A 16253-nucleotide genomic window follows, 5' to 3' on the forward strand; every position below is an offset into this window, starting at 1 on the left:
TGGCTCAGCAGTCTGAGATTGATCTGTGAGATGGCAGCCTGGCTGGGGGAGGGGCATCCACCATTGCTGAGGCTTGAGTAGGTAAACAAAGTGGCCGGGAAGCTCTAACTGGGCAGAGCCCACCACAGCTCAACAAGGTCTGCTGCCTCTAGACTCCACCTCTGTGGGCAGGGCATAGCTGAACAAAAGGAGCAGACAACTTTTGCAGACTTAAACGTCCCTGTCTGACAGCTCTGAAGAGAGTAGCGGTTCTCCCACCATGGCGTTTGAGCTCTGAGAATGGACAGACTGCCTCAAGTGGGTCCCTGAGCCCTGTGTAGCCTAACTGGAAGACGCCTCCCAATAGGGGCCGACAGATACCTCATACAGGTGGCTGCCCCTCTGGGGCGAAGATTCCAGAGGAAGGATCAGGCAGCAATATTTGCTATTCTGCAATATTTGCTGTTCTGCAGCCTCCACTGGTGACACACAGGCAAACAGGGTCTGGAGTGGAACTCCAGCAAACTCCAACAGACCTGCAGCTGAGGGACCTAACTGTTAGAAGGAAAACTAACAAACAGAAAGGAATAGCATCAACATCAACAAAAAGGTCATCTACACCAAAATCCCATCTGTAGGTCACCATCGTCAAAGACCAAAGGTAGATAAAACCACAAAGATGGGAGAAACCAAAGCAGAAAAGCTGAAAATTCTAAAAATCAGAGCACCTCTTCTCCTCCAAAGGATCATAACTCCTCGCCAGCAACAGAACAAAGCTGAACAGAGAATGACTTTGATGAGTTGACAGAAGTAGGCTTCAGAAGGTCGGTAATAACAAACTTCTCCGAGCTAAAGGAGGATGTTTGAACCCATCGCAAGGAAGCTAAAAACCTGAAAAAAGATTAGATGAATGGCTAACTAGAATAAACAGTGTAGAGAAGACCTTAAATGACCTGATGGAGTCGAAAACCACAGCACGAGAACTTTGTGACACATGCACAAGCTTCAGTAGCCGATTCGATCAAGTGGAAGAAAGGGTATCAGCGACTGAAGATCAAATTAATGAAATAAAGCAAGTAGACAAGGTTAGAGAAAAAAGAGTAAAAAGAAGTTAACAAAGCCTCCAAGAAATATGGGACTATGTGAAAAGACCAAATCTACGTCTGATTGGTATACCTGAAAGTGATGGGGAGAATGGAACCAAGTTGGAAAACACTCTTCAGGATATTATCCAGGAGAACTTCCCCAACCTAGCAAGGCAGGCTAACATTCAAATTCAGGAAATACAGAGAACATCACAAAGATACTCCTCGAGAAGAGTGACTCATAGACACATACTTGTCATATTCACCAAGGTTGAAATGAAGGAAAAAGTGTTAAAGGCAGCCAGAGAGAAAGGTCGAGCTACCCACAAAGGGAAGCCCAGCAGACTAACAGTGGATCTCTCAACAGAAACCCTACAAGCCAGAAGAGAGTGGGGGCCAATATTCAACATTCTTAAAGAAAAGAAGTTTCAACCCAGAATTTCATATCCAGCCAAACTAAGCTTCATAAGTGAAGGAGAAATAAAATCCTTTACAGACAAGCAAATGCTGAGAGATTTTGTCACCACCAGGCCTGCCTTACAAGAGCTCCTGAAGGAAGCACTAAACAACCAGTACCAACCACTGCAAAAACATGCCAAATTGTAAAGACCATCAATGCTATGAAGAAACTGCATCAATTAACAGGCAAATTAACCAGTGAACATCATAATGACAGGATCAAATTCACACATAACAATATTAACCTTAAATGTAAATGGGCTACATCCCCCAATTAAAAGACACAGACTGACACATTGGATAAAGAGTCAAGACTCATCAGTGTGCTGTATTCAGGAGACCCATCTCACGTGCAAAGACACACACAGGCTCAAAATAAAGGGATGGAGGAAGATCTACTAAGTAAATGGAAAGCAAAAAAATGCAGGGGTTGCAATCCTAGTCTCTGATAAAATAGACTTTAAACCAACAAAGATCAAAAGAGACAAAGAAGGCCATTACATAATGGGAAAGGGATCAATTCAACAAGAAGAGTTAACTATCCTAAATATATATGCATCCAATACAGGAGCACCCAGATTCATAAAGCAAGTCCTTAGAGACCTACAAAGAGACTTAGACTCCCACACAATAATAATGGGAGACTTTAACACCCCACTGTCAATATTAGACAGATCAATGGGACAGAAGGTTAACAAGGATATCCAGGACCTGAACTCAGCTCTGCAAAAAGCAGACCTAATAGACATCTACAGAACTCTCCACCCCAAATCAACAGCATATACATTCTTCTCAGCACCACATCACACTTATTCTAAAATTGATCACATAATTGGAAGTAAAGCACTCCTCAGCAAATGTAAAAGAACAGAAATCACAACAAACTGTCTCTCAGACCACAGTGCAATCAAATTAGAACTCAGGATTAAGAAACTCACTCAAAACTGCACTATGTGGAAACTGAACAACTTGCTCCTGAATGACTACAGGGTAAATAACGAAATGAAGGCAGAAATAAAGATGTTCTTTGAAACCAATGAGAACAAAGACACAACATACCAGAATATCTGGGACACATTTAAAGCATTGTGTAGATGGAAATTTATAGCACTAAATGCCCACGAGAGAAAGCAGGAAAGATCTAAAATCGACACCCTAACATCACAATTAAAAGAACTAGAGAACCAAGAGCAAACAAATTCAAAAGCTAGCAGAAGGCAAGAAATAACTAAGATCAGAGCAGAACTGAAAGAGATAGAGATACAAACACTCTTCAAAAAATCAATGAATCCAGGAGCTGGTTTTTTGAAAAGCTCAACAAAATTGATAGACTACTAGCAAGACTAATAAAGAAGAAAAGAGAGAAGAATCAAATAGACACAATAAAAAATGATAAAGGGGATATCACCGCCAATCCCACAGAAATACAAACTACCACCAGAGAATACTACAAACACCTCTATGCAAATAAAGCAGAAAATCTAGAAGAAATGGATAAATTCCTGGACACATACAACTTCCCAAGACTAATCAGGAAGAAGTTGAATCTCTGAATAGACCAAGAACAGGGTCTGAAATTGAGGCAATAATTAATAGCCTAGCAACCAAAACAATCCAGGACCAGAAGGATTCACATCCAAATTCTACCAGAGGTACAAAGAGGAGCTGGTACCATTCCTTCTGAAACTATTCCAATCAATAGAAAAAGAGGGAATCCTCCCTAACTCATTTTATGAGGCCAACATCATCCTAATACGAAAGCCTGGCAAAGACACAACAAAAAAAGAGAATTTTTAGACCAATATCCCTGATGAACATCAATGCGAAAATCCTTAATAAAATACTGGCAAACTGAATCCAGCAGCACATCAAAAAGCTTATCCACCACGATCAAGTCAGCTTCATCCCTGGGATGCAAGGCTGGTTCAACACACACAAATCAATAAACGTAATCCAGCATATAAATAGAACCAAAGACAAAAACCACATGATTATCTCAAGAGATGCAGAAAAGGCCTTCGACAAAATTCAACAGCCATTCATGCTAAAAACTCTCAATAAACTAGGTATTGATGGAACGTATCTCAAAATAATAAGAGTTATTTATGACAAACCCACAGCCAGTATCATACTGAATGGGCAAAAACTGGAAGCATTCCCTTTGAAAACCGGCACAAGACAAGGATGCCCTGTCTCACCACTCCTATTCGACATAGTGTTGGAAGTTCTGGCCAGGGCAGTCATGCAAGAGAAAGAAATAAAGGGTATTCAATTAGGAAATAAGGAAGTCAAATTGTCCCTGTTTGCAGATAACATGATTGTATATTTAGAAAACCTCATCATCTCAGCCCAAAGTCTCCTTAAGCTGACAAGCAACTTTGGCATAGTCTCAGGACACAAAATCAATGTGCAAAAATCACCAGCATTCCTATACACCATTAACAGACAGAGATCCAAATCATGAGTGAACTCCCATTCACAATTGCTACAAAGATAATAAAATACCTAGGAATCTAACTTACAAGGGATGTGAAGGACCTCTTCAAGGAGAACTACAAACCACTGCTCAACAAAATAAAAGAGGATGCAAACAAATGGAAGAATATTCCATGCTCATGGATAGTAAGAATCAATATCGTGAAAATGACCATACTGCCCAAAGTAATTTATAGGTTCAATGCCATCCCCATCAAGCTACTAATGACTTTCTTCACAGAATTGGAAAAAACTACTTTAAAGTTCATATGAAACCAAAAAGAGCCGGCATTGCCAAGACAATCCTAAGCAAAAAGAACAAAGCTGGAGGCATCACGCTACCTGACTTCAAACTATACTACAAGGCTACAGTAACCAAAACAGCATGGTACTGGTACCAAAACAGAGATATAGACCGATGGAAGAGAACAGAGGCCTCAGAAACAACACCAGACATCTACAACCATCTGATCTTTGACAAACCTGACAAAAACAAGAAATGGGGAAGGGATTCCCTATTTAATAAATGGTGCTGGGAAAACTGACTAGCCATATGTAGAAAGCTGAAACTGGATCAATCTCTTCCTTACACCTTATACAAAAATTAATTCAAGATGGATTAAAGACTTAAATGTTAGACCTAAAACCATAAAAACCCTAGAAGAAAACCTAGGCAATACCATTGAGGACATAGGCATGGGCAAGGACTTCATGACTATAACACCAAAAGCAATGGCAGCAAAAGCCAAAATAGACAAATGGGATCTACTTAAACTAAAGAGCTTCTGCACAGCAAAAGAAACTACCATCGGAGTGAACAGGCAACCTACAGAATGGAAGAAAATTTTTGCAATCTACCCATCTGACAAAGGGTTAATAGCCAGAATCTACTAAGAACTCAAACAAACTTACAAGAAAAAAACAAATGATCCCATCAAAAAGTGGGCAAAGGATATAAACAGACACTTCTCAAAAGAAGACATCTATGCAGCCAACAGACAAATGAAAAAATGCTCATTATCACTGGTCATCAGAGAAATACAAATCAAAACCACAATGAGATACCATCTCACGTCAGTTAGAATGGCAATCATTAAACAGTCAGGAAACAACAGGTGCTGGAGAGGATGTGGAGAAATAGGAACGCTTTTACACTGTTAGTGGGAGTGTAAATTAGTTCAACCATTGTGGAAGCCAGTGTGGCGATTCCTCAAGGATCTAGAACTAGAATTACCATTTGACCCAGGCATTCCATTACTGGGTATATACCCAAAGGATTATAAATCATGCTACTATAAAGACACATGCACATGTATGTTTATTGTGGCACTGTTCACAACAGCAAAGACTTGGAACCAACCCAAATATCTATCAATGATAGACTGGATTAAGAAAATGTGGCACATATGCATCGTGGAATACTACGTAGCCATAAAAAAGGATGAGTTCATGTCATTTGCAGGAACATGGATGAAGCTGGAAACCATCATTCTCAGCAAACTATCACAAGGACAGAAAACCAAACATTGCATGTTCTCACTCATAGGTGGGAATTGAACAATGAGATCAGTTGGACACAGGGTGGGGAACATCACACACCAGGGCCTGTCGGGGGGTGGGGGCTGGGGGAGGGATAGCATTAGGAGATATACCTAATGTAAATGATGAGTTGATGGGTACAGCAAACCAACATGGCACATGTATACCTATGTATCAAACCTGCACGTTGTGCACATGTACCATAGAACTTAAAGTATAATGATAATAAAAAAAAATAGAATTCATTTTCATTCACTGACTTCGTATCCTGTGAAGTTGTTAAACTCAATTGTAAGTTCTAGGAGGTTTTTTTTTTGTAGGTTCCTACATATACAATTATGCTGACTGAGTAAGGACAGTTTGTTTCTTCCATTCTAGCCTGTGTGTCTTTTCTTTTCCTTGCCTAATTATACTGGTTAGGACTTCCAGTATACTGTTGAATAGGAGTCTTGAGAGTAAACATCCTTGCCTTCTTTCCATTCACGGCATTCAAGTTTTTGCCATTAAGTATAATGTTGCTTGTAGTTGGTCTTTTTAAAGATATTCTTTATCAGGTTGAGTATGTTTGCTGAGAGTTTTTAGCATAAGTGGATGCTGAATTTTATTAAATGCTTATTCTGCATCAAATGATGTTATCAGGTAGTTTTTATTTTTATTTTTTTGAGACAGAATCTCGCTCTGTCACAGCAGTGGTGTGATCTCAGCTCACTGCAACCTCGCCCTCCTTGGTTCAAGTGATTCTCTTGCCTCAACCTCCTGAGTAGCTGGGATTACAGGCATGTGCCACCATGCCCGGCTAATTTTTGTGTTTTTAGTAGAGACAGGGTTTCACCCTGTTGGTCAGGCTGGTCTCGAACTCCTGACCTTGTGATCTACCTGCCTTGGCTTCCCAAAGTGCTGGGATTACAGGCGTAAGCCATCGCGCCAGGCCCAGGTAGTTTTTCTTTTAGTCTGCTAGTGTGGTCAATAACCTTACTTGCTTTTCCTTTTTCTTTTCTTTTCTTTTTTTTTTTTTTTTTTTTTTTTTTTTGAGACAGAGACTTGCTCTCTCGCCAGGCTAGGGTGCAGTGGCATGATCACGGCTCACTGCAACCTCTGCCTCCCGGGTTCAAGTGATTCTCCTGCCTCAGCCTCCTGAGTAGCTGGGACTACAGGTGCGTGCCACCACGCCCAGCTAATTTTTATATTTTTAGTAGAGACAGGGTTTCACCATGTTGATGGTCTCGATCTCTTTACCTTGTGATCCTCCTGCCTCAGCTCCCAAAGTGCTGGGATTACAGGCGTGAGCCACTATGCCCGGCCCCTTACTTGCTTTTCTAATAGTGACCCAGCTAGCATTCCCAGCATGAACCTCCTATTGGTTGTAGTGTATTACTCTTTTAACATTTTGCTGATTTTTATTTGCTAATATTTTGTTGAGGACCTTTGCATCTATGTTCAGGAAGGATATGAATCTGTAGTTCTGTCCTGTTTTTATTTTTTATTTATTTTTTATTTTTTTTTGAGACGGAGTCTCGCTCTGTCGCCCAGGCTGGAGTGCAGTGGCCGGATCTCAGCTCACTGCAAGCTCCACCTCCCGGGTCCACGCCATTCTCCTGCCTCAGCCTCCCAAGTAGCTGGGACTACAGGCGCCCGCCATCTTGCCCGGCTATTTTTTTGTATTTTTTAGTAGAGACGGGGTTTCACCGTGTTAGCCAGGATGGTCTCGATCTCCTGACCTCGTGATCCACCTGTCTCGGCCTCCCAAAGTGCTGGGATTACAGGCTTGAGCCACCGCGTCCGGCCCTGTCCTGTTTTTATTTGATTTTGCTGGCCTCATACAATAAGCTGAAAAGTGTTCTCTTTTTTCTGAAAGAGATGGTGTTATTTCTTCTCTAAATGTTTGATAGAATTCAGTAATGAAACCATTCGGGCTTGGAAATTTCTTTTTCCAAGTTTTAAACTAAACTAAAAATTCAATTTCTTTAAAAGGCAGGCTTTTAATAAAAAATTCCCATTAAAAATTTTTTGGAAAACCTGACCTCATTAGAAAGGTTAATGTCCACTTATTCATTAATACTTAAAATTCATTTCAGTGTACTAGCTGTTGAGGGTAGTTTCAAAAGAAAGAGATAATGTGGTCCTGCCTTAAAATAATTATGGCACAGTACTGGTGAGAAGTCATCTTAAATAGATATTTAGAAATACGTGACTGAGAAAGAAATAGGATGAAACAACGGTTAAGAGCATCCATGGGCCGGGCGCGGTGGCTCAAGCCTGTAATCCCAGCACTTTGGGAGGCCAAGGCGGGCGGATCACAAGGTCAGGAGATCGAGACCATCCTGGCTAACCCGGTGAAACCCCGTCTCTACTAAAAAACACAAAAAAACTAGCCGGGCGAGGTGGCAGGCGCCTGTAGTCCCAGCTGCTCTGGAGGCTGAGGCAGGAGAATGGCGTGAACCCGGGAGGCGGAGCTTGCAGTGAGCTGAGATCCGGCCACTGCACTCCAGCCTGGGCGGCAGAGCCAGACTCTGTCTCAAAAAAAAAAAAAAAAAAAAAAAAGAGCATCCATGGATTTTGGCAAATGAGAAACTTAGATTTGTATTTGGTTCTGCCACACTGTAACTTTGGACAATTAACTTGTTGAACTTTTCTCCTTCTCAACTGTAAAAAAAATATATATTTTTTGATATATATATCTCATAAACATATGAGAGATATATATATATATATCACTGAGTTGTGGATTAAGGATTGACTTAATGCTTGTCAAGAGCTTCATACAAAGTAAATATCCAATAAGTAGTAGCTATCATTGGTGTGACTTTCCAGGAATAATTACAATGGTGTAGAGAAAAGTAGAGTATAGTGCTATAGATTGAAAGTAAGTACCTTTCATCATGCTAGAGAATTGTGAAATCAAACATTCTAGGAAAATTTAAGAGTTTATGCTTTCAATTTTATTATTCTGTAAAAGATTAGCATTGGATGGTTTTAAATTCTTAGAAAGCCATATGGCTCTAGATTTGTATTTATTTATTTATTTTTGCAACCACATTCTAACTTTTTGGAATGTTCTCTTTATCAAATACCACCTTATAGTCTCTTATTCTATAAAAATTTGCTTTCTTTTCTTTCTAAATCAAATTATTTAATACACCATGTTATCCCTCTGTCTGCCCTGTCCAATGTCTTGATACCTTACCTGCAGGATAACAAGTAGAATCGCCCAGTTTAAAGATACACTATATCCTTTTTTATTTTTTTGGAGACTGAGTTTCACTCTTGTCACCCAGGCTGGAGTGCAGTGGCGCGATTTCGCCTCACTGCAACCTTCGCCTCCCAAGTTCAAGCAATTCTCCTGCCTCAGCCTTCCAAGTGGCTGAGATTACAGGCATGAGCCATCACGCCCTGCTGATTTTTTTTTTTTTTTTTTTTTTTTTTTTTTTTTAGTAGAGACCAGGTTTCACCACGTTGGCCAGGTCGGTCTCAAACTCCTGAACTCGGGTGATCTGCTCGCCTCGGCCTCCCAAAGTGCTGCGATTATAGGAATGAGCCACTGTGCCTGGCTAAGGATACATTATATCCATTTATTGTCTTAATAAATGAGGTAAAAACAAGCACACTAGTGAAAGTGGAATATCAAGTTAGCTCACATGAAAAGCAAGAAAGCAGACGATTTATTCTGGAGATGGCCTTTCTTCTATTAGTCATGCCATTATTGTGGTTTCAGCAAAACTGATTGTTTCTGTTTAATCAATGTTTCTCATCTTTTGCTAAGTTGGCTGCCTCATCTTTTTGTGTATGCCTAGTCTTCAAAAACTTAAAAGTAGAGAATTAAACACTACTGGGGACAGTTAGGCATAAAGTGTGAGGTAGATAATGCTGTAAGACATAGAAGGGAGAGAATAGTGTTAATGCAGGTAAAAGAAAGAACTTTTAGGAGAGGATGGAATTTCAAAGAGACTTTGAAGGTTGGGAAGCCTTTGGGGAGAACAAATAAAAGAAAGGTGGCAGTGAGCACGCTGGATCATTTGAAAGACGAACAAAGGCACACAGGTGTGAATGAACTTGGTGTTTATATGAGTACGTTGCATGGGGATAAAAGGTAGAGGGTGATTTGGAGAAGGGAATGTGCTGAAACATGAATGCCTACATGTGTATAACTGAGGAAGACGGACTGGGGCATTACCATAAAAAACAAACTAAACTGTTACAGGGGCGACATAGTTATTTAGAATATGGGTCCTGGAGCTAGACTTGCCAAACTGTAATCCTGGCTTTGTAAAGGTGTCTCCTCCCAGTCCACTCCCACATCCCCAGCCCTTTACCAGGAAGGACAGAAGTTAATCACTGGAGACATCTGTGGACCCTTAGGATTCAATAATACATAACAAATTTTATTACCTAGCTTTCATCTTCTGCTAGTTCTCTCATATATTTACCTTCCCAAATTTGCTATGCTAGAAATTCAAAGTCCTTTCCTTTGTAGGATTTTTCTAAAACTTTATTATTTTGTTAAGAAGCTGTGTAAGAACAAGTTCTTTTTTTTTTTTTTGAGACGGAGTCTCGCTCTGTCGCCCAGGCTGGAGTGCAGTGGCGCGATCTCGGCTCACTGCAAGCTCCGCCTCCTGGGTTTACGCCATTCTCCTGCCTCAGCCTCCTGAGTAGCTGGGACTACAGGCGCCCGCCACCGCGCCCGGCTAATTTTTTGTATTTTTAGTAGAGACGGGGTTTCACCGTGGTCTCGATCTCCTGACCTTGTGATCCGCCCGCCTCGGCCTCCCAAAGTGCTGGGATTACAGGCGTGAGCCACCGCGCCCGGCCAAGAACAAGTTCTAACCACCACACTTTTGAGTTACTCATCACCGAGAACTCCCATAACTGTGTCACGCAGACGTTAATAAATCTTTGCTTTTATTAATCTGTCTTTTGTTCATCTAATTTGCAGAGCCCCAGTCAATGAACTAACTTAATACAGGTAGAGGGAAAATAATTTTTTTTTCCACCTCTACTAATGTCAGGAGTCAGATTATGGAATGTTTTAAAAATTAACAGAATTCTGAGATTATGTGAGAAAGACTACTGGAGGCATCATATAGTTTTTTTTAGTCAAGTAAACATGATGTTATTTTTTATATTAACTAATATTGGCTTTTAATATCAATCAAATATGCTCCACATTAATTAAAATTTTACTCAGATTTTCATCTTTGTGTTCCACTGAATGTGTATCTATATTTAAAAGGACTATGATAAAGCACACCAACAAAGATGCTAAAACCCAGATCAAAGTCTTTTATTGCTTGATATTATTTGACTCTTTGGAAACAAGTGGGAAAATTATCCAAGAAGAAAAGCCAAAGCAGCCAGTACGCGGCAAACTAACAGATGGAAGGGAAAATGATGAGGGGGAATTAGGTGATAGGAAGGTGCGAGTGCAAACTGAGAGAAAAATGGACTCAGGAAAGCAATTATGTATAAGAAAAATATATAGCTGGGTTTAGTGGTGGGCGCCTGTAATCCCAGCTACTCGGGAGGCTGAGGCAGGAGAACTGCTTGCACTCCGGAGGCGGAGGTTGCAGTGAGCCGAGATTGCTCCACTGTACTCCAACCCAGGCAACGAAGTGAGACTCCGTCTCAAAAACAAAAACAAAAACAAAAAAAAAAAACAAGAAACAACAAATAAAACAATAAAAGGAAAAATATATTTCAAAATTTAGAGGATACACATTTTAGAAATTCAGAGATAAAATTTGGATGTTTCGAAAACTGCAAGGAGCCAAGTACAAGTGAATACTGAGATTGGATTTATTTAAATAGCTGTATTAGCACCAAACAACATTAATAATAAAAAGTAAAAGAACCATATATACAGGGGAACGTACTCATAATTTCTTTTCTTTCTTTTTTTTTTTTTTTATTGAGACCGAGTCTCACTCTGTTGCTCCGGCTGGAGTGCAGCAGCGTGATCTTGGCTCACTGCAACCTCTACCTCCTGGGTTCAAGCAATTCTCCTACCGCAGCCTCCTGAGTAGCTGGGATTACAGGCACCCGCCACCACGCCTGCCTAATTTTGTATTTTTATTAGAGACGGGGGTTTCACCATGTTGGCCAGGCTGGTCTCGAACTCCTGACCTCAGGTGATCCACCTGCCTTAGCCTCCCAAAGTGCTGGGTTTACAGGAATGAGCCACCATGCCTGGCCTGTACTCAAAATTTTATGTAAAAATCTCCATTGCCACTCCCTGTGTACCTGTCAATAAAAGATTGAAAATAGGCCAGGCGCGGTGGCTCATGCCTGTAATCCCAGCACTTTGAGAGGCTGAGGTGGGCGGATCACAAGGTCAGGAGATAGAGACCATCCTGGCGAACACGGTGAAACCCCGTTTCTACTAAAAATACAAAAAATATGCCGGGCGTGGTGGCAGGTGCCTGTAGTCCCAGCTACTCGAGAGGCTGAGGCAGGAGAATGGTGTGAACCCGGGAGGCGGAGGTTGCAGTGAGCCGAGATCGCGCCACTGCACTCCAGCCTGGGTGACAGAGCCAGACCTTGTCTCAAAAAAAAAAAAAAAAAAAAAAAAAAAAAAAAGAAAATATCCAAGAGCATCAACTTTATTCTAGAGTCTTACTCTATTTTTGCTACAGGTCTGAGTTAATATCTTGAGTTTCAAGTGGATAGGAGTGCCCATCTCCTAAGACTACTCCTACTCCATTCCACCCTCAAGCACTACCACCTTTTGGGTAAGCCCAGCAAGGGAAGAGGATGAGTTGTCCTCTCAAAGGAAGATGCAAATCATTCCTTCTGGGAGGGTTAGGTCATATCTCAGAGGAGTTTATTCTTCTGAAACTGACAACTGCACTTTACCATCAAATCTTCCATCTAGCCTATCTCTACAAATGGCATTTCCAACTGTTCATGGTTCCCAGCAGAAACCTGGTATTCATTTGTGACCTCTTTCTCCCTCTAACCTGCACTCCAGTTAACTAAGTCCGATTTATTCTGCCACCAAAGTATATCCCAAATCTGTCTACTTTGCTCCATCTCCATGGCACCACTGTCATTTCTGGGCTAACCTTTATGCAAATTAGAGAAAGAAGCCTCTTCTTTTGGGCAGATAGTGGGGCTGGATTTCAGCCACACTTGCTCCCTTGTGCAGGGTGTGGTCTCCACAACCTGGCTTGGTGGCCCTGGACCTGACCAAGCCATCCTGCACTGTTGTAATAAATTCCTTAATGTTTTGCCACATCCTCACTTGTCCCCTCCAATCCATTCTCCATGTAACAGAGGGATTATTTTTAAATCACCAATTGGATCACTTTATCCCCCACTTTCAAAACCTTTCAATGAATTTCCATTGCTATTAGGATGAAACTGCAACCCCCTAACATTGCCTACAAGATTCTGAATGATCTGGTTCCTAGCTCCCTCTTCATCCTGACTGGCACCATTCCCCTTGATCCTAACTCTCAGCCACACTGCCTTGTTTTGTTTCCTAAAACTTGCCAAGCTTCCCCCTACCCCAAGAGACTTTGCCTGGAAAGTTCTTCATGACTTAGTTTGGCTAATGTCTACTCTTCTCTCAGGTCTCAATTTAAATGTTACTTCTTCAGGGAAGCCACCCGTGAATCTATAATCCAAAGTAGATTCCCTCACAGCACTCTATTCTTTAATCATACTTAACAGATTTGTAATTGTATATTCACTACTGACTTAATATCTTTTCCCTGCTCTACACCGTAAGGTTCAAAAGGGCAGGTATCATGCTTGTCTTAGCCTGGTGCCTTTCATTTATCCAAGTTTCTGTAAGTTTATAGCAAATGCCTTCTCTATGCCAGCAATATAATAGATGATGGGCACATAGAAGTGAATAGACAGAGATGAGGTCCCTGCACTTATAAGAGAAACATGCAACCCATCAACAAGCAAAGCAAGCAGATGAGATGATTATGAATGCTGTGGCACTATCATCTCATAGTTCACTGCAGCCTTGAACTCCTGAGCTCAAGCGATCCTTCCACCTCAGTCTCCTGAGCAGCTGCAACTACAGGTGGATGCCACCGTGCCTGGCTAATTTTTCTCTATTTGTAGAGACAGCGTCTTGCTATGTTGCCCAGTTTCATCTGGAACTCCTGGCCTCAAGTCATTCTCTTGCCTTAGCCTCCCAAAGTGCTGGGACTACAGGTGCCAGCTTGTCTTGTTCATCAATGAATCCCAAGTATGTTGTTACGATAAAGCTGACTGCTAAACGTAACTGAAGAGTCTGCTTCGTTCATGTAAAGTCCAAAATAGGTATTCCTAATGTGTAGATGGTTCTTCTCCAAGAGTTCCAATTCAGGAACTAAGACTCCTAACTTGTGGTTCTGCCATCTTCAGCATGTGGCCATAGAAGGGAAAAGAGAGGCTGGGCATGGTGGCTTATGCCTGTAGTCTCAGCACTGGGAGGCTGAGGCAGGAGGATCGCTTGAGGCCAGGAGTTCAACATGGTGAGATGCCGTTTCTACCAAAAGAAAAAAAAAAAGAAGGGAAAGAGCATTAAAGATTGTGGGAGTTTCTTGTTTTTTTAACAATAGATTAAGCCTGGATGGCTACACCTAACTTCAAGTGAGGCTGGACAATGCAATTCTATACTAAGAAAGAGAGTAAATGGGTTTGGTGATCAGCTAGTACCCTCAACAGTACCTGGCACAACACTCCATTATGAAGAAACAAAGATGAATTAGAAATGGATCAACACCTGTGAAAGAAGGGAAGAAAAAAATAAAAGAAATAGAACTTGTTCTAAAAAAGTTTATTAACATATACACAGAAATCAGTATTATACCTGATCTAAGAGTATAATGAATCCTTTATTTCCAGTAATCTAGAGATAGTCTCTAAAATAAAATTAATTAATTTATAGATGTTTCTCAGGACAATAAAGTTTAAAAAAATTAATCTATTTTTCCACTTTAATTTGTCACCTTCAAGTTTTCCATTTCATTTCCTCTGGGTTTTAGCCTTCTCAAATCCGGTCACTTCACTAAGTTCACAGTCACTTTAAGTTTCTCCTTCCTTAGGTTTGGATGGTTGCGTTAGGACAAGCCTACAGTTAAGCAATGAACAGTGACAGATGCATACTAAATACTAGGGAACCTGTGTGGATGGAGCCACAGTAGCTTAGAACTCGGAGACGTGACCCTAGATCACCATATAAAATGTTTGCATATATTTTTATGGTATTCTTTTTCTGCTCAGAAGGAAACTGTAGAAATTAAATATTGCAGAAATTTGAGTTCTACACTCAGACTAATGCAAACACATGGTCACGTGTGTTAATCTGTTTGCACTTAAAGCTTTTCCATTCTAAACTTGTTTACATGTCCTGGACTAAATCTTAGTATTAAAGGCACAGAAACACAGGGCTCTACGGGACCTCATTCACAACCATTCACCTTAACTGAGTCGATTCAGAAGGGACCTGAAGTCTAGAGTTGACCGATTCATCCGACAGAGAGAGAAAAAAGTGAAACATTTTCCAACCCTTATCATAGGTTTTGGCTTACTTTTCCCAAAACAGAATCCTCCCTGAGGTAGTCGGAGAGCACAGTCCTGGATAGCAGTTCCGTGCACCGGGGAAGGAGGAAATTTTAGAGTCCAGTGATGCACGCAGAGACCCAGTGTGGCTGAGAACGGGCGATGCGGGTGTTCCTGTGACCCCCGGAATGCAAAGGATTGCACCCCCATCAGAAAGTTAGAGGAGCCGATGCAGAGTAGCCAGAAGTCCTGTTCATTCGGCAGGAGCAGGGGTGCCGAGTGGGGGGGATCTCCGGTCCCGCAGCTCGGCCGCAGCCAAGAGCCCGAAGTGCTGGGCGCGGCGCCACCAGAGGCCCGCCACGCCCCACGCCGCCCTGCAGGCGAACGCTGGAGGCCCCGCCGGGCCGCCGTAGCGCTGCGGCTCGGCCCGCTCCTTCCGCGCCGCCCTCCGCCCCCAGCCTCCCGGCGCCGCGGTAGCTCTGGGCAGGCAGCGCCGCCGCCGCCGCCGCCGCCGCCGCCGCTTCCTCCTCTGCAGCCGTTCGGCCGCTGCGTGACGCGTCGTTTCCTCCCAACATGGCGGCCGGGGCAGGTCGGCGGTGATGGAGGCCAGTTCGCGGCCGCGGCGGGTGCTAATCCCCACAGTAGCCAGGGTAGCCCTCCTCTCGCGGTGCCTGTGAGAGCCGCCGCCACCTAGTCCCTCAGTTCCCGGCAGACAGCCGCCCAGGCCGGGCTCCGTTACCGCCGCCAGGGCCGGAGGGACGAGTGAGAGGGGCGGCCGGGACGCGACCCCCGGGCCGGGAGAAGCTGAGGCCCGACGGGCGCGGCCCTAGAGGTACGGCTTCTCGGGCGCGGCGAGGACCTCGACGCTCCTCGGCGGCACCGCGGCTAGTCTCGCTCGCCCGCCCCTTCCTGATCCTGCCGCTGCCCTCCACGCCTCCACTCCCCCACCTCCACCCCCTCTCCTTTCTCTCTTCTCTTCCTTCTTCTCCTCCTCCTCCCCTCCAGCCGCTGGGAGCCGCGGGTCGGACGAGCCGCCGCCTCCTTCTCTGCGTCCATGTATGAGGGGAAGAAGACGAAGAACATGTTCCTGACCCGGGCCCTGGAGAAGATACTGGCCGACAAGGAAGTGAAGAAGGCGCATCACTCCCAGCTGCGCAAAGCTTGCGAGGTGGCGTTAGGTGAGTGGGGAGGAGGCCCGGGGGATGGGGTGCTTGTTGTGGG

General features: G+C 43.0%; 1 protein-coding gene across 4 annotated transcripts in view; it reads left to right on the forward strand.

Moving 5' to 3' along the window:
* The first annotated feature begins 14744 nt into the window (after positions 1-14744).
* Positions 14745-16253, forward strand: part of ARFGEF1 (ADP ribosylation factor guanine nucleotide exchange factor 1) — a 147220-nt gene continuing 145711 nt past the window's right edge. For 3 of the 4 annotated variants that reach the window (XM_050802008.1, XM_050802009.1, XM_050802007.1), the window contains exon 1: positions 14745-16210. In XM_050802008.1, coding sequence (XP_050657965.1) covers positions 16087-16210 — 124 coding nt within the window. In that variant the 5' untranslated portion in view covers positions 14745-16086. The remainder of the gene's footprint in view (positions 16211-16253) is intronic. The other variant, XM_050802011.1, reaches the window with a different exon arrangement.

The sequence above is a fragment of the Macaca thibetana genome, chromosome 8 (genome assembly GCF_024542745.1).
Source record: "Macaca thibetana thibetana isolate TM-01 chromosome 8, ASM2454274v1, whole genome shotgun sequence".
NCBI lineage: Eukaryota > Metazoa > Chordata > Mammalia > Primates > Cercopithecidae > Macaca > Macaca thibetana.